This window comes from Carassius auratus, linkage group LG28B (assembly GCF_003368295.1).
Source record: "Carassius auratus strain Wakin linkage group LG28B, ASM336829v1, whole genome shotgun sequence".
NCBI lineage: Eukaryota > Metazoa > Chordata > Actinopteri > Cypriniformes > Cyprinidae > Carassius > Carassius auratus.
The window spans coordinates 3,792,555-3,810,552 of NC_039293.1; the positions used below are offsets into that span (position 1 = coordinate 3,792,555).

At 36.1% G+C, this 17,998-nt stretch overlaps 1 protein-coding gene and 2 long non-coding RNA genes across 3 annotated transcripts in view; 1 reads left to right on the top strand and 2 right to left on the bottom strand.

Annotated features, from left to right (window-relative positions):
• Positions 1-3,818: 3,818 nt before the first annotated feature.
• On the top strand, positions 3,819-17,873 carry LOC113067822 (uncharacterized). The gene is made up of 3 exons (XR_003279444.1): positions 3,819-3,896; positions 17,297-17,400; positions 17,785-17,873. It is a non-coding gene; the product is annotated as an uncharacterized LOC113067822 (long non-coding RNA).
• LOC113067826 (uncharacterized) lies at positions 4,103-5,227 on the bottom strand. The gene is made up of 3 exons (XR_003279447.1): positions 5,070-5,227; positions 4,363-4,398; positions 4,103-4,220 (listed from the first exon to the last, which is right to left on the bottom strand). It is a non-coding gene; the product is annotated as an uncharacterized LOC113067826 (long non-coding RNA).
• The window catches only part of LOC113067760 (serine/threonine-protein kinase N2-like), a 30,150-nt gene continuing 20,621 nt past the window's right edge, over positions 8,470-17,998 (bottom strand). Inside the window, exons 10-22 of the mRNA XM_026240215.1 lie at positions 17,819-17,894; positions 17,423-17,537; positions 17,262-17,346; positions 16,349-16,443; positions 16,079-16,151; positions 14,319-14,410; positions 13,903-14,079; positions 13,390-13,452; positions 13,205-13,281; positions 10,839-10,981; positions 10,494-10,601; positions 10,331-10,411; positions 8,470-9,138 (exon numbers count right to left, since the gene is read on the bottom strand). Of these exons, the coding sequence (XP_026096000.1) occupies positions 8,935-9,138; positions 10,331-10,411; positions 10,494-10,601; positions 10,839-10,981; positions 13,205-13,281; positions 13,390-13,452; positions 13,903-14,079; positions 14,319-14,410; positions 16,079-16,151; positions 16,349-16,443; positions 17,262-17,346; positions 17,423-17,537; positions 17,819-17,894 (1,389 nt within the window). The 3' untranslated portion in view covers positions 8,470-8,934. The remainder of the gene's footprint in view (positions 9,139-10,330; positions 10,412-10,493; positions 10,602-10,838; positions 10,982-13,204; positions 13,282-13,389; positions 13,453-13,902; positions 14,080-14,318; positions 14,411-16,078; positions 16,152-16,348; positions 16,444-17,261; positions 17,347-17,422; positions 17,538-17,818; positions 17,895-17,998) is intronic.

Consider the following 17,998-nt stretch of genomic DNA (forward strand, 5'->3'; position numbering starts at 1 on the left):
ACATCAAAGTGAAATAACTGAAAATAAACATAGGAGCTTGATAAAATGTAAAACATTTCAGACAGCACTTTGAGGCTCTTGCATCTGAACTCTCCAATTCCAAACATAGTAATAGTAAATTATATAGCTAAATATAATTTCATATTTTAAATATTATCTTTATTTTAAACCCATCGTTTATCTTATGTATTCACCCATTTAAACTAATAGTATTTAGTTCCTCCTTAACTCACCTGCAGCTAGGCTTGGACCCAAATGAAGTCAGTGATGCGCCCGTTTACTCGCTCACCCGAGGCCCCCAGCAGAGGACAGGACAGCAGCATGGACCCTGAATGGACAGCGTAGAAGAGTTCGCATAGGTTGATCCGTGTCTTCTGATGGGGTGAGAAAAGTTCGGGTCAGCTGATGTAGTTCGGAGGGGGGCGGGGCCGAGCGCTGCAGAGATCGACGCGCGCGCTGGAGGCGGGAAGAGCTTTCCCGCGCGCAGAGAGCTGAGGGAGAGAAAGAATGAGACGCCAACGTCGAACACAGGTATATAAAGACGCGTCGCGAATATATAAGATAATTAGTGATGTGGTAAGATGTTAATGAGATATTTTGATTGGTACCGTACCATATCCAGTCATCATTGTAATACTACAGTACTTTTGGTATGTTAAAATTAATTTCGCTGTTGGAGCACTGGATAAGAGTAACACAAAACACGATTAACGTTACTTACATTTTGTTAGATTGGTTTCTGACGAAAAAGTACTCTTGTGATACTATATTACAGTTATACAGGACATATAGTAGATAATCAGATGATAAAGAAGAACTTTAATTAAGTATATGCCAAAGCATTATCATGGTAACATTTTGTTATCATCAAATCTACCAAGCATTAATTTAACTGATTATTCATGTTAATTATGTACACAGTGATCGATAAACACGAAATCAATTTATTTAATAATGACATTTACTTTTAAAGTGTTCAACTAAACTCTTGGCTTAATTCTTGGTTTGTTGCTGACTGCCATAAATGTTAGACTTCATCCAGCAATGGACTTTTCTAATTAGACCAGTGTTTTGCTTATCATTATTTTCTTTTTGGTCAAAGTGACATATTTCATTGAATTAGATGTTGTTTGTTTTCACAGAAGAGTAGGTGAGGGTTGGGCGCTGCTAAAGCTTCCTAAAGTGAACCTTTCAAACTAATGTAATGCTATTGCCAGTTCTTGTCTCCACAGCAACAGTATATAACCGAAGCCCTGTATTAGCAGTAATTCAGTGTTAAGAATCTGGGTTCGACAGCTGATTTCCAGAAAGCATCTATAGTCTGAATAGTGTGTTGGTTAAAAGAATCTGCCAAATAAACAACAGCGGTGGATAAACTACCTGAAAGCCATAGTAAAGTAAAAGTACAGATATCTTACCAGAAAATAACTTTGGTAGAAGCTGAGGTCACCATTTAGAATATTACTTGAGTAAAAGTCTTAAAGTAAGTCATATTTACTGTACTTAAGTATGAAAAGTATTTATATTTTATATTAAACATACTTAACAATTGAAAGTAAAAGTACAAGTAAATGGAAAAGCATCATACACATGGAAAATGTTCATACACTGTTTGTGTAGCAAGATTGTGTTTAGTTTTTAGTTCTTTATTCCATTTTGTGTCTTTGAATAAAGAATTAAAACTAAGTAGATTAAGAAGCTCTTCATCTACTTAGTATCTTTCGATCCAGCATACTAATTTTTTTTTTTACACAGTTCAGTGTAGCTCAGGGGGGGCATGGATGCATTTAACCTGCATTTACAGATGCATAAATAGGCCTAATGTTTTGTTTTTAACATAAAACATATAATACAAAACATGAAAAAAATAGTCAAAATGTGAAGTAAAGCCCCTTTCACACTGCCATTCCGGCAAATACAGGGGTAAAGTGTTCCTGTAATTGTTCCCTGGTCGCTAGATTTGGCACTTTCACACTGCCAGTGATGACCCGGTATATGTGCGTGCTTTCACACACAACCCTTGAAGATCCCGTAACGACACGTGACATCATCGCGTGACGTGTAATGTACGAGTCGACAACGCTTGGCACGTTATACTTTAACTGAAGCAAGCAAACGATCTCGGCGTCAGCGCGGAAAGTGAGGAACTAACTGATCTCTGCTTCATTACAGTTTGCACATATGTTTTCGTCACGAATGTTGATCTTCCTTCAAAACAGCCGGTAAAAGAGTCGCGCGATAACGCGCGTCATCACTTCGATACGGAATTAGATCTGGCTTTTGTTCACACAGCGCTCGTTCCGGATCGATTACCGCAATGTTACTAGGTCCCCGACCCGGGTTCAATTCGGTAATCAATTCCGGGACGTGGTTGCTTTCACACAGAAGGCGACCAGGCAATTGTTACGGGAATATTGCGGGTCCGACGTGCAGTGTGAAAGGGGCTTAGGTGACAACAAGTGACTGTTAATGAATGAGTCATTTAGATTCAACCGATTCATTCAAACTGCTGATTCATTCAGGGACAAAGCTTTTGACCATGTTAATGAGTGAATCACTGAATCACTGATTCAACCGATTTGTTCAAAAAGCTGATTCATTCAATAAGTGAATAAGTTCATTGCTTGGGGACATTGCTCCTCATTGCAGAACACAAGATATCTGGAGGAAAAAATGGCACTCTTTGTGTGATTAAACCAGGACTAGGCCTTAGTTAATTTAATTATAAGCAGTTAACTTATTTAAGCAGCTTTAAAAAAATTATCTTGAAGAAAACGTTACAGGTGTGAATAAGAAATGTCAGAGGCTGCGTTTAAAATTGCCATTATAGCATGTGACCTGTATCTGGATGTTATCTACATACACATCAAAAAGACGTGGGAATGCTACCGGCTCAGCGTGTCCTGGTCCAGAAGTAGTCGAGGACGCATTGTGATCGGATCTCAGTATAATGCAAATGCAATCCAGCTTTCACGTGTACATTTGCAGATCGACATCATGCAAAATGACCAATCTCTGCAGACTTATTCAAATATGGAAAGACAGATCCGATCGGTTATCCAGATAGAAACGTTAGGTGATGTTGCCAAGTGTAATATCAGTGTACACCTGATGATCCGATCTGCTTGTTTTGATCAGGGTGATCACATGTTAATACCAAGTGTATGTTAGCGTGTACAAATTATTTTACATCGATTTTATAGTGGTGTCCAAAACCATAAAACAGAATGTTCCTATGATCAAACCCATATTGTTTAAACTACATCTGATTGGCTCACAAAGTTGTACTTCAGTGATAGGTTAGAATTTTATGAATGAAAGACCAAAAGGAAAAGCAATGCAGATTTATTTTCTGCTCTTATTTTCCAGAGGTACCAATATTATTGGAATAATAATGTACTGCAGATAGGATAACTTTCAAGAAGTGTGATTGTTCATTACCTTTACTAATCTTGTGATAATATTAAATCATTGGAAGGTAAGAGGCTTGATTAAAATTATTTTAAATAAGTCAACGTGAGAATAATGGGAAAATACCTCCAGAAAAGGAAATTCCATTTTATTCTATTGAGTCATTGAAAGTTATTATACAATACTTAATTTAGAATAAAAGATGTGAAGTGGAAGAAAGAATTATGACTTTCGTAATACTTGGTTTCCTAGTGGCAAAAGTCTTCTTTGTTTTCAGCCACTTATCGACATTGGTATTCATTTTACACTAAAGTAAACAAACAATAGTTATGGAGAGTTTTTTTTTTTAACATTTGGAGATTTTAACTTCTCTTTCTATATCTGCATTTTCCACCCCTCTCTCTCTCCAGGATTTTTCATGTCTTTGCATGCAGAAAAACACAGAATTTCACAGAGAAGCACCACAGACGTCATGAACATCTAAGGTACTGTGAGTATTTAACATGTTTTCTGATATCTCATCCACACTGAATTTTGTAATCGATCGATCAACATGGATTGTTTTCAATTGCTTGTCACTGGAATCCTAAAACTCATTATTCATGAACTGCAAAACATAATTGACCAATTGTCAACACTTGCACATAACCCCATACAATTTTGGAATATATAACCAAGAAATAATTAGTATCAGTTTCCCACCATCAGATTGAGCAGCAGTCCTTTAGGATCATGGACACAGTTTTTCCCTCATAGTCGACTATCTGAGGGAAGATAGCTGATTGCTGATTGACTTTGGAGGACTCGTTCTACAAGATGAAAACAAAAAATGATGTAAACACACAAAAAGACACACACAGAAAGAGATACACTGAGAAAAAGTGCAAACAACTTTACCAGATATAACATTTTTTGGAGTCAGTGAAAAACAAATATGGCTGTTATCTTCACCTTGAGCAGAAAAATGCTGGAACAGCGAGCTTCTGTCTGCAAATGAACCGATTATTCTACTGTTAACAGACACACAAGACAAACATCTTGAATGTTCAGAAGCTCAATCACATTGTTTTAAGAAGCATCAAGGAAAAACTACATTTACTGTGTTCACAAAAACAAGTAACACTATAACTATAGTTAACTGAAACTAAAAAATAAAAAATATTTGAAATAATATAAATCTCAGTAAACACACACACATGCTCACACGCGCACACACACACACACACACTGACACACTCTAAAACTTTAACTAAAACTAAAAAGGCAACAGGGAATCCACAAACTAATTCAAAATGTGATTAATACAACTATATTGACAAATAAATGTCCTAATGACAAACACAACATTTACTAAAATAATAAACATAAAATATAAAACCTAATAAAATACTATAATGGTAACTAAAATAAAAATTTATAAAACCATATAGGTATATTAAAAAAAAAATGTTTTATTTAGATTAAAATTAAAATAGGAGATATAAAAATAAAATGAATCCAAACTAGAATAGTATTTCAATAATAATAAAATAATACTGATTACTGCTTATACTTTGGATGAAGTATATGAACAAACCATTAAGCTTAATTGTTATACTTTAGGATTGTACAATTCTAGTTTCTAACGTTAAAGTTCAACAACGTTGTATGTACTTTACCAGCACTGCCAGCTCGATCATCTCCGATGAAGAGTGCAGTATTTAGTCCTGATTTCTGCAAAGGGACACAGAGGTCAGCTGTGTGGAAAACTATTAAACCTGCAGAATATTTTATGTGATGAGACCAGTACACACCTGAGCCTGTGCAGAACGAGGCAGGAATCTAAAGTAGCTTCAGCAATCATTGGGAGATGTTTAAAAACATCATGCAATTTAATCACTTTAGTCTGCTCTGATGACATTCAATTAACTACCGTCAGATGTTTTGGTTAGTCTGGAGGAAGTTCATTTGGACTGAGCATTTTCAGTCTGTCTGAGTGGCCTCTTTACATTAAATCATCACAAACTACCGGGAAAAATACAAGAGTGGAACGATAAATGTTTTCTACTCTTTTTGTACTCCCACATTCTTTACAGGGTTTCTCAAACTTTTTTGAAGCACCTGTTTCACATAATCTCCACTGTTATGTCGTTTTTAAATTACTTTTATTCCTAATGAAATTGAATTATACATTACTGGTTATCTAAAAAATCTTAAAGCAAGATTTCTTGAAAAGCCATAAGATGTAAGAAATGAAGCACTGTTGTCTGAGAAAAAAGACCAAATTTAGGTGAGTTAATGCTTAAAACATGACAAAAACTAAAGACTATCAGTGGGGTCACAAAATAATCTTTATTTCCCTTTGGATGACGTTCGTGTTAGATGCATTAGTTTTCCACTACAAATGTGACATGACCAAATGCATCACTGCTTATCTGCGTAGGTAGTTTAAGTGATCAAATCCAAATGTTCCTTCAAGATCAATCTTACCCTGCTTTATATTTAGTGTGTTAAAAGGGACCATTGTACCATACCAAGATACTTAACTACAACTGAAATTAATGGTAAACATGCATGTTATGTTACTGGAGTTAAGTGCATTGTGATTTGCTTGGAAAAAGCCAAATTATGGAGCAGATAAACAATGACTCGATTAGTGCATGAGGAAGAATAAGATATAGGAGTATAGTTTGTTCACAGAACAACATGACCTCCTATTTTACAGCTCCATCTTTTGGTCTCCATGGATACTTTCTCCTTCTCTCCTCTAGGGAATAATGAGAAATTATCTCAAAGTGCTTCAAACCATCACTTCACCATGTTTTAAGCAAGTTCCTCACAGCACACTTAGTGCTCAATGGTTCATTTGCTGATGTAACAGATGTCCTGCTACCTTCACTCTGCCCTTTTCGTAAAAAATAGTTGATGGAGTAAATCATTTGATGTGAATGTGTATGTGTTGGGATGTTCACATATTACCTTTAGTTTAAAGACATCTGTGTGGGATTGATCTTTATATTCTACTCCTGTTCAGTTACATCCTGCAACACTCAGAATATTAATTTCTCTTTTTAATTTAGCTCAGTTTTCCACAATTTTACTCTGGTAAAAAAGAAACAGAAAAGAAAAGGCAGTAAAAAAAGAGCTCCACTGTCCCAAAAAGAGTTGAATTGTTTAATATAGTAATATTCAGGCGTAGGATTTCCATAGTCAGGTTTCAGTGAGATAGAAAAACAGAATCTCCAAAAAAGATAAATCTAGAGGTTGATGCTGCCTTTCAGTAAGGGACATGCTCATAACACAGTAAAAGCATACAAACTCAAGGATCTCAAAACAACAGACACCTGACACAACAGTGTTTCCACTTTTCTCAAACTCTCTACCGCCCTCATCTGGTTAAATGAGTTTAATACAGAGGAAAACGGTCTCTGGATTCTGTGTGATATACGGAAACGTTGGTCAAAAAAGAAAATTGAGACAAAAAGCAAGGAGAAGGGAGAATTCGGTGAGCCATTTTACTTGGGTCAGTAACTGTAGTCTGTTAGTCAACAAGCTCCCATAGAGCACTGCAGTGATGTTTTTTGTAGGCCGGCAACCCGCAAGTTAGGACCAATCCCAATTCTATTTTATACCCCTTTCCCTCTGCCTACCCCTTCCCCTTGTCCCTTGAAACAGACTGTCAAGGGGTAGGAGTGAAAATATTTCCCTAAGGATTGGGACACCACTACTATGCCGGCACACATCATCATTCGTCGTCTAGCTCCTACAATACACACATACTGGTGTGCATTAGAGCCTTTAATAACCGTTCTGTATTACTGAGCTGCTTACTGACACACACACATAATGGAAATCGCGCAGCTCACACATCCAGGAGAAAAACTTGTTGACATTGTCCCACAAGGTTTATTAGATCAGTTTAAATGCTGAATCGCTACATTGTATTTTCCAGCAGTGAGAGGATAAAATCATTGTTTTTAAGTAAACTCACTCTAAAAAGAGAAATGCACAGACGCGCATACACGCAACTTCCATCTCTTTCTCTCTCTTTTTCTTCTCCCACTCTTGATTTGGCAATATTTGCAAAAATGGTTTAACGATTTCTAATTATTGGGGGGACTAGCCCCCTTGAATGTCTACAGTGGTCCTCACTAACAAAATATGTTGTGGTACTGTCGTGCAGTCTATAATGATATGACATTAGCAAATATTAGCAATTTTTTGCTAACATTTCTTTGAGTAACATGACCGTTAATATGAACTCACGATTGAATGTAACAAAACAAATGATTAATTTTCGTTAAAATCTTTATTAATTCCCAAAATGCTTACATTTATGTGTCTTGTTCTTCGCTCAGGCAGCCTTGTTGCTGAGATAATTCATACCTCTTCGTCTGAAGTGTGGTCCCAAAACATCTTCAAAAATCTGGCCCTTCCCCTTCCCCCTACCCCTCCAACCAAAAGAGAATCGAGACACCTCTACCTCTTCACGTGAACCCGCGAAACAGAGGGGTAGGGCAAAGGGTAAGGGCTAAGGGGTAGAATTGGTATTGGGCCATAGTATCACCCTGGTTCCTTTTAGCTTTTTGGATTATTGCAGAAAATAAGCTCTGTGACCGACAAAAGTTTATGATTTTTTTAAACATTATATTCAACATGATAATCTAACAGCTTCTATGAATTTTGAAGACTAAATATAATCACTGGAAGTAAACTGCTAAATGTAGTCTATGAATTAACTACACCACTACATTTTACAGCAGCTAATTAAATCATTATTTAAAAAAGGTTTCCCCTGAAAGTTTAATTTATAATAGGTTTATGGAATGACCATTATAATTGGAATGAGGCTGTGCAAGCGACTTGTGAGGGGATGAGTTTAAACATCACTGAACAGGTAACATCCCCAACAACCTCTGTAGCCCCATTTAGACACTTGTTAAAAACTGCCTTTTTCAAGACAATAGGGTATTATTGATGCACTTTATGTTGAAGAATAAAGCGTGAAAATATGTTTAGCTTGTGTTAAACCCCTAGACCTTAACCAAAAACCCATAAAAACAAAAAACAAAAAAAAAACATAAACTTTGCAATGATGGAACCAGAATTACTCAAATGCGCACTGGCCTACAAAAGTTTGTCATCCCTACAGTACTCTATTCACAAGATTAATGATTTCATTAGCACCTGGTGCTAAGGATAATGTCATGAATGAGGCTTACTGACCATTTGAAAATCGTGCCTCTTTGCAAACAGGGCAAGAAAACATCTTGGCCGCCGGCTTTCAGAACTTCACATTATGTGGATTCTTGAATCTCTACATGTTTGATGTACCTCCTACAATCAGATTGCCTCAAGGTTCAATCACTCTTATGGGCCCAGTTCTCTTACTTTCTTTATGGTTTCATGTTGAACAAACCCATGTTCCATTGGCAGGAAGCCTGTTAGGAAGCGTCAGTCTTCACGCCAAGCAGCCTTGATGGCGACTAGGATGTGAGAACCACATCTCCCGTACCTAGCAGTGTCAGTATGCACACTTATGTCCTAGCAGAAGTCAGAGACATAGTCAAAGTCCCTGAAGTAGTCCTGGTCTTTCCGCGATAGGGTCCGTCGTTCACGAGGAGGCGTCAAGGTTGGCGCTTCGTTCGTAAACTCAGCATCAAAGTTACTGACATCTTCCTTTCCCTTCACTGCAGGCACGAAAGGAGGAGGAGCTCTCCTCTGCAACAGCGCATCCCAGTCTATATTCTACAGAGCGAGAGAATATGATTGAGTCACATCATAACTAAGATTGCAACTTTGTCCCTAAATGAATATGGCAATAAAACAATGTATGAGATGTGAAGAAAAATGCTGATGTTTTCTTGCAACCTCATAGAAACCTTTGCATTTACTTGCAAAAGCACTGACTTTAATTTCTTTTTACCTCTCACCCCATATTATTTCTACTTCTACAAAAGTTTTGCAAGGTAACACAAATGGGACTTTTCCATTGAATGGTACAGCACTGTACAATTTGGTATGGCTTACTTTTGGGGAAATTTCCATTGTGTATAGTACCTAGTACTTTTTTCAGTACCACCTCGGCTGAGGTCCCAAGCGAGCAGTACCATTAACAAAATGTGTACTGAGTTATACCAAGCTGCATTATGATCTGGAAAGCACCAAAGGTTTCTCTGTGTAACACACAAATTTTGCAAGAGAACACAAAAGTATTTAAATATAACATTTCTTCCCATCTCATGTTTTTTTTTATCATAGCCACATCTATTTAGGGACTTCCGTATTAATAGGGCCTTTCACATCGCTTTAGTTTAAGAACTAAATATACAGTACTAAAGTACTAACGATTTTGTGCGAACTATTTCCCAGTACCACTGGAAGGGTTGCATTCACACTGACAGTGTGTACTAGGATGTCGTTTTTGCGCGATGCTCAACAACGAAAACAAAGAACAACGTTAACAACAAGAGGATGGAGGATGCTGTGATCGGAGCCGTTTTTGTTGTGTCTCGCGGGTTTCACAATAATGGACATGGAATGTCGACTCCAATGACAACCGGCAGTGCTACATTTCCTACAAGTGCCTGCTCTTCAGCATCCGTCCATCTATTGCTGTTCATCATACTTGCGAAATAAGTTGACACAATGTTTACAGTATGTTACACAGCGTTTCAAATCATGGCGTTTGAGGGCGTTTTTGAACATGTCTGGTCAATCAATGTCTCCTTATGTCACAGGTAGTACCAGCTGTGCTGATTAGACCCTGCTCCGGAGTAGCAGCTAATTTGGTTCTCGAAAAAGCCATTCCGGTACTAAAATCACACCCAGCTCCGGTGGTGCGAAAATGCCCAAAATTGGGTAGTTCCACAATTAGTTCTAGTACTATTAATAGATTCAGTGCGAAAGGCCCTGTTTGTAGCAAGTAAAGTCTTCATACCCTAAAGAAGGGTTGTTTCTTGATGTCTTCTGCGTCTCTCTCACTGGAGCCCAGTCGTCTTTCAGGATTACGCCTTAGCAGCTAACAATGAAAAACAAGGAAATTCCTATCAGTTAGCAAACACAGCCCATCAGAACAGCATTGGGAAAAAATAAAGTCTTACCCGTCTCATGATACCAATGGCCTCAGTGGAGAGGAATCTTGGGTAACGTACTTCATCATTTACAATGCTGTCGAACACCTCCTCCTCATCGTCACCTGGGAACGGTGACTGAACAGACACAGATTATGTATCAGAAATTTGTATCAGATTATTTCTCAGAAAACAAGACTTCATATTTCAACACTTTGAATCTGCAAAGGTATGTTAATTTATGTATGTACAGGAAAACAAGCAAAAATACTGAAAAAAAAATCTCACCTCGTGGTGAACGTAATTAGATTTAGTTAGATTTATGTTTCAAACACTGAAAAACAATATAATAAAATGTTGCACAAACTCACACACCTCTCCAACCAGCATCTCGTAAATGAGCACACCAAGACCCCACCAGTCCACAGCTCTGGTGTAGGACGTGTCTGTTAGAATCTCAGGAGCAAGAAACTCTGGAGTCCCACAAAATGTACTGGTTCTGTCTCCATGACCCATTCCTACAGGACCGAAAATGAAAGGAAGACATTGAAATAAAGAAAAAAAGAAAGGAGCAAAAAGGAGATAACGTGCATCTCTTTTGCAGTTTATGTAAGCCCTCTAGTTCTGCTTGATTGTTTCTGGCATGGCAGGTGGACATGCTAACTAGGACGCTAAAGGCCGCAGCCTCTAGAGTTACACTGTGTCTACACTGGACGTGACAGTTGTCGTGTCACGCCACATGGCAAAAGCTAAAGTCTGTCTAGACTGGACCTGACAAATCTATCGTTGAAAATCATTTAAAATTTGCGTCAATATGCCATAAAATAGAATGCGGCAGCAGTTTACTGTCTGGGATCTGTCGTGACCTTTAGTTTAAAATTTTGTATTTAACAAAAAATCCTGAAAAATTAAATGCATCAAATTATCCATAAAAATATAAAGCAGTACAACTGTTTTCAACATCAAATAATCAGAAATGTTTCTTGAGCAGCAAATCAAAATCATGTGACATTAAATGATGCTCAAAAATTTGCTTTGCATCACAGGATTTTGCAAATATATTTTAACATGTATTCACAATGAAAACAGCTATTTCACATTGTAGCAGTGGCGGCTCGTGCACAAATGTTTGCATGATTAATGAGGATAGGTCACCCATTCAATTTATAAATTAACGGCTAGTTAAAGATGTAAAGGTAAACATACATGTAAACATGTAAATTGTAAAAATAAACATACTCTAACAATCAATCTCGTACTCCTTTTGTTTCTATATGCATATTAATACAAATAAAGACTGAATCCAGAATGTGGTTTTCCAAAAAACATTTGACTTCAAAATCAGTTTTAATAAGAGTCACATAAATCACTATTTACTAGGGCCGGGACTCGATTAAAAACTTAATCTAATTAATTAGAGGCTTTGTAATTAATTAATCGAAATTAATCACATTTTAATCGCATATAAATATTTGACCTGAGAACAGTGAGAAGTAATTTGTTTTCACATGGATTTATAGTATACCATTGAATAATGACTGAATACATAAGCTTAAGCAACAAAATAGTTTATTTTTGTTCAACCAAGTCTAGCAGACCAGTGCAATTTTTGCCATGAATTGTAGCAATAGCATATTTAGAAACAATTTAGAAATAGTACATTTCAGAAATTCAGGAAGCTCATAGGTGCTGGAACCTTCTGTAAAGTGTTTTTTAAGTAAAACACAATACTGTCAATTACATTCAGAACATTGGAAACACTGACTATTAGAAAACATCTCTCTGTTGCTTCAGAGTCCAACTCTCAATAACCTTGGCCAAAACAATAAAGAGTTCAACATAAACTGCCAGTTGCACCAACAAAATAATAAATAGTTCAACATAAAGTGTAAAGTCCACGCTAGCTGCTATATGTTTTGCGTTGTGGTGATACTTGAGGTTCGATGTGCTGCTGCGGTGATATGCGAACGCTAGTTGGTGCTTCAGTATAATTGGTCCGCCGAAACTCATCCAGTGAGAAACGTTCCGCGGTGCAAAAATAAGTTATTAAAAATGCGGGAAATTTTTTTCTGTAATTAATTAATCTTAATTAACGCATTATTTTTTGTGTAATTAATTAATCTCAATTAACGCGTTAAAGTCCCGTCCCTACTATTTACACAACTCACTTATATTACACTGCTCATTTACAACATTCCTTATATTATTACACCGCTCATTTGTATTACACTGCTCACTTAAATTCTATTACTCACTTATATCAAATCTTATTGCACTTCTCCCTGACATTAAACTGCTTATTTGCATTAATCACTTAATCTGTGCTGAAGTAACTTTCGCCATGATGTTGATGAAGTTCAGCTGACAACTCAATTTGACTTGGCATAGCTGTCCCCGCCTCTCTCGGTTTTCACATTTGATAAAGATATTTAAGCAGTTTTTCATTTTTTTGTTGTTGTTAAAATTCAAAATAGTTTTTAAATATTATTGGATGTCACTGTTCCCACCAGTCGTTGCACAAGTTAAGGTTACGCATTTCACATTATAGCAGTTTTTTGGTCTTCTTTGAAAAACCTAACAAAAATCATACCAACCTTAAAACCTGAATAGTAGTTATTAAAAATAGTATGCTGTTAGCAGCACATCCGGTCATTCACTCTGATCTATGAGTGAACAAACATCATGTTCTTTCTCCATCAGCTCCATCAATTTAATTACGAAAGGTACAGTCAGTGACTCACCCTCTTTACAAAGACCAAAGTCTGCAATCTTCACATAACCTTCAGTATCCAGCAGCAGGTTATCCAGCTTCAAATCTCTGACAAACACACAGCCACAGATGGAAGAATTAACTATTACTTTTACTAACTCATAGTTCATAAAGAGTTCATAAAATAAAACAGCTGTATGTTTTATGTTTACTCACCGATACACAATCTTATTATCGTGAAGAAACTGAAGCCCCAAAACCACACACGCAGAGTAAAACCTGCATTGCACACACAAACAAACAATCAAACACACACACACACACACATATATATATATATATATATATATATATATAGAATGAAGAATATAGAAAAACACTATATACATATGAATACAGGAACAAGACATCCAAAACAAAAAATTTTGTTGTTCAATAACGTTGTTCAAAAAAAAAAATTTCCTGCAATGGTCAATTTTGAGAGCTTTTTAGTTTTCCATAACATTATACAATCTTTAAATTTACTTTTGGGAAGTGTAATAAACTTAACGTTCCAGAAAACCAGTATTACAAAACTATTGTGATTAATTAACTGGGAAATATGGTAGAATCTTTTACCTTTAAATTTATTTATTTATTCATTAGTTGAAAGTTTTACTAAATTTACCTGTGATATTCAGTAACGATTGCGAGTGTTGCATGTTAACTAGGTGAGATAATCACACTTACACAGATCGTGTTTCGGAGAAGACGTCTGCGTGTATGTGCATCATCAAGTCACCGCCAGCCGTGTACTCCATGACAAAACACACATGTTCTGGCGTCTGAAAACACGCAAACAGGTTGACCAGGAAAGGATGCTGTGTGCTGTTCACCGTCTCAAATATTCGCTTCTCGCACATCAAACTGGAAGAGAGTGGAGAGAGTTTAGCCAAAACACTAAAAGGATGAGCTGTAATGTGTACTTTTGCATTTTAAGAAAAAACTAATTTTGTGCTAGTTATATTTGTGCTTAAAGCAAGAAACAAAATATTTGCAAATTTATTTTACCAGGAAACAATATAAATATCAAGCATCAGAAAAGCACATAAACAGTGTTAAAAAGCTATTTTTATCTCACGCTACACTTAAATGAAGTTCCTTACCTTTCCACCTCGTCTCGTGCCACAATGTCCCCTTTCTTCAGTGCTTTGATGGCATACACCTTCCCTGAGCGTTTGTATTCGGACAGCAGCACCTGGAAACACACACATATATCATGCTTAACAGACACCTGAGTCTTCATTCACACCTGCCTCTTCGCAAATAAATATTGTCTAAAATGGAGATAATAAAAAAAAAACTCTCATTGCTTTTGTTGTTAATGCAGTGTAAAATTCGAGAATTAAGAATAACTGTATTTAATTAGTTTTGTGTAGGACTTGCTAGCAGTGTAGTAATTTGTAAAACTATATAAATTAGAAATGGAACTGAAAAAAGTGTGTGTGTGTATATATATATATATATATATATATGTGTGTGTGTGTGTGTGTGTGTGTGTGTTCAAAATATATGCAAAAAAATAAATAAATACAATAATAGTATTTAAACAAAAGTATTTAACATTTTCCTTAATTTCTGTCCAAAAATGTGTTCAGTAAAGAACAACCAGTAACTAAAGTTGTTTATATATATATATATATATATATTTTTTTTTTTTTATTAACAGAAACAAAACTCCAAGTTGGACAAAAATGTATAATACTGAAATAATAATAATAATAAAAAAAAAGAATAAAAATGCCCAACATTTTAAATGTCTAAATCTTTAAATGAATAAGAAAGCTGAAAAATCTAAGAATAAAAACAAATTAATATATAATCTAAAATAGTACTGAAGTGTATGAATAACACTGCTTGAAAATTTTACTAGTCGGTAGGGATGTAGCGATTAACCGAGAGCCGGTTGAAAATCTCTTTAAATATGTGACGATTCAAATCAGTTGAGATGCCAAAAAAATCACTATACAATTGGAGTAGGAGTTTTTATGAATGTATCTGACTGTCTTTGGAAAAGTTTACGTGGTTTTTCTTTTCTTCTTTCCTCTGAGCGATGCATATTAAAGTAGTGTTTATAAGCACAGGGCTGTTTGTTTACAGCAGTAACCCAGGAAACACTGTATCATTGCTGTCCATAAGCGCCACCTGCTGTTAGAGAGTGAATCTGCGTCTCATTCAGCTCGTCCGCTGCTTCCTTCAGATTTGTTTTATGTAGTATAGTTTCACAAAACTAAAGTCAGACCATTCTGTTTTTGCTTTAGATTTCAAAATTAAAGAGTCTAATTTACATTCAAAACATGTAAAAAGCTGAATTTTTTGTTTGGATCATGATTAAACTCACTGGATTTTTAATTGCCTCCAATTTAAAAAGGAAAGAGCACAGACAAAGCCTAAGTTTTACATTAAGATTTGTTTTTTATTTGTGTAACTTGCTTATTTGATTTGGGGTTTGTTTTAAAATTTCAATTTTGTTTGGTTATATTTCAATTTCACAAAAAACGTGCAGCAGTAGCCTTATAAAAGGACACCTACTCAGTTACTGGACAATGTCTTCAGTCTTATTTAGTAAAATAAATAAAAAAATCTTGAGAAAACCGAATCGTGAATCCCAAACCATGAATCGAATCATGAGTTGAGGGAATCATTACATCCCTACTAGTCGGTTTGTCCAAAAAAGTCACCAACTAGTCAGAAAGTGTAAGAATTTTTAGTAAAGTATGTTAAATGCAAATTAGGCAGAATATTTAAAGCAAGCACAGGAAAAATTAAACAGTGTTGGTGGATGTGTAGGACTTTGTGAATTGTGTTGATTCTGTCTGACTAGTTGCTTTGCTAATAGTTTTGTGGCTGAACATGTTCCAGTTACCTTGCCAAAATGTCCTCGGCCCAGCACTGCGATCATTCGGAAATCCTGAAGACACAGAGGGCTTTTGGACGGCCTGCACACACACACACACACACACACACACAGAGAGAGACAGAGAGAGGCCGGATGTAATTAAACTGAAGGGAAGGGCTGGTGTGAGGTCAGAAACAACATCACAGGCATCGTGTACATGTGAATGTGTGTGTGTTTGTTTCATGCCGTGTCTTGGCTCGCTCTGGAAAACATATTGTGTGCTGGTGGGATGTGTACCTGCGCTGGGAATTATGGGAGCTGGTCCTGACGGCCCTCTCCGGAGGAGCGGGATCAGGAGGAGAGACCGGCTCAGACACCGGGCCAATGTCCACCTGAGAAACAGATAATTAATATTATTAACAAGTTATTATTCATTAATCATTTGCATTTTGTCATTCATTTATTGTTATTAGCTTAGCTTTCGTTATTTAATTTCCTTTATTTTGCAAATATTATTTCACTTTAATTGTTAATATATTACTGGTGTTAATTGTATCTCATTATCCACAGCTTAGCAGCAAATGCTCTGGTAATACAAGTGTACAGTTCATGCCAATGAAACACGAAAGATCTGACAAAGAGTTGTTTTCATTCACTGTACATTATACATTTACAAAATAAATAAAATCAGTTTTAAGTTTACAAACGTTATTAATTTATATGATGCTGCTACACTTGAAAAACAAATTGAAAAATATCAAACTATATATATATATATATATGTATGTATATATATAAATTGTCAATCATTTCAATGGTGCCACACAGACAGAAGATAAAATATCAAATTATATATAAAAAGGAATGTGTTTGCATTTTAAAATAGAATTAAAAAAAATAAACAGTTTAAATAACTGCCTGTAAATAAATACATAAATAAATAACATTGTAAAATTCATAAAAGCACTGATTTAATTTGTTCATAGGAACAGTAAAAGACAAGTTATAAAATATATTAACAACATATCAAATTATATTTTAAATAAGTTTGTTTGCATTTAAATGAAAATAAATACAATTCAGTGGTTTTAACTGCCTATAAGTAAGCAAATAAATAAAAATCAGTGCTGTTACAAAGTTTGTAAAATGTTGTAAAAAAACACTCAAAAGATAAAGTAATTAAACATGAAATAAAGTGTCTGGGGTTTACCGTGTTGGACGTCTCTGTGTTTTTCCTCGTCACAGATGGAGGAGAGTCGCCGTCCAGCTGGATCTTCTGGATGGAGATCTCACTGCTGAGGAGAGTGTGAGGTTCATGACGTGTGTCGGGACAGATGTCAGGTGATCAGGTGTGTGTGTGTGTGACAGTACCTGCTGTGGTGTGTGTCGCTGTGTGTGGAGGAGCTCATGGGGATGGCGTTCTTCAGCAGACGAACCCACGTCGCTATGTCCACGTTCATCTGTTTCGCACGCAGGAACGCTTTACCTGAGCAAACAAGCATATCATAACTAACTTACAATATTATATCATTTAATATACAAGGTTTTTTGCAGACTAAAATAGAAGAGCTATAAGTTTTTATAATGTTCAAGTATATTTTACGTAATATTTTTGCAGCATACGCATCCATATGAAACTTCACGCTGATTTTCAAAAGTAAATCCTTTACCGCGACCAGTGCATTCAGCATTGGATTCATCTTTTGTGTGAAGTGTCTTTTTGCTTTTCCCAGCATGCACTGCTTACAGGCAGTGAATGTGATTTACCCTGCTGTTTGGAAAACACCTTCCTCTGCCGCTGTAGACGTGGACCTCGCTCTATCACAGGGTTGAAGAACATCACCTGTAACACACAAGCGTGAATACAAACCGGCTTTCATTCTGCCGAAGCAGGAGGCCAATACGAGAAACTTTTAGTGCAAAAATAAATGAAAAATAGAAATAAAG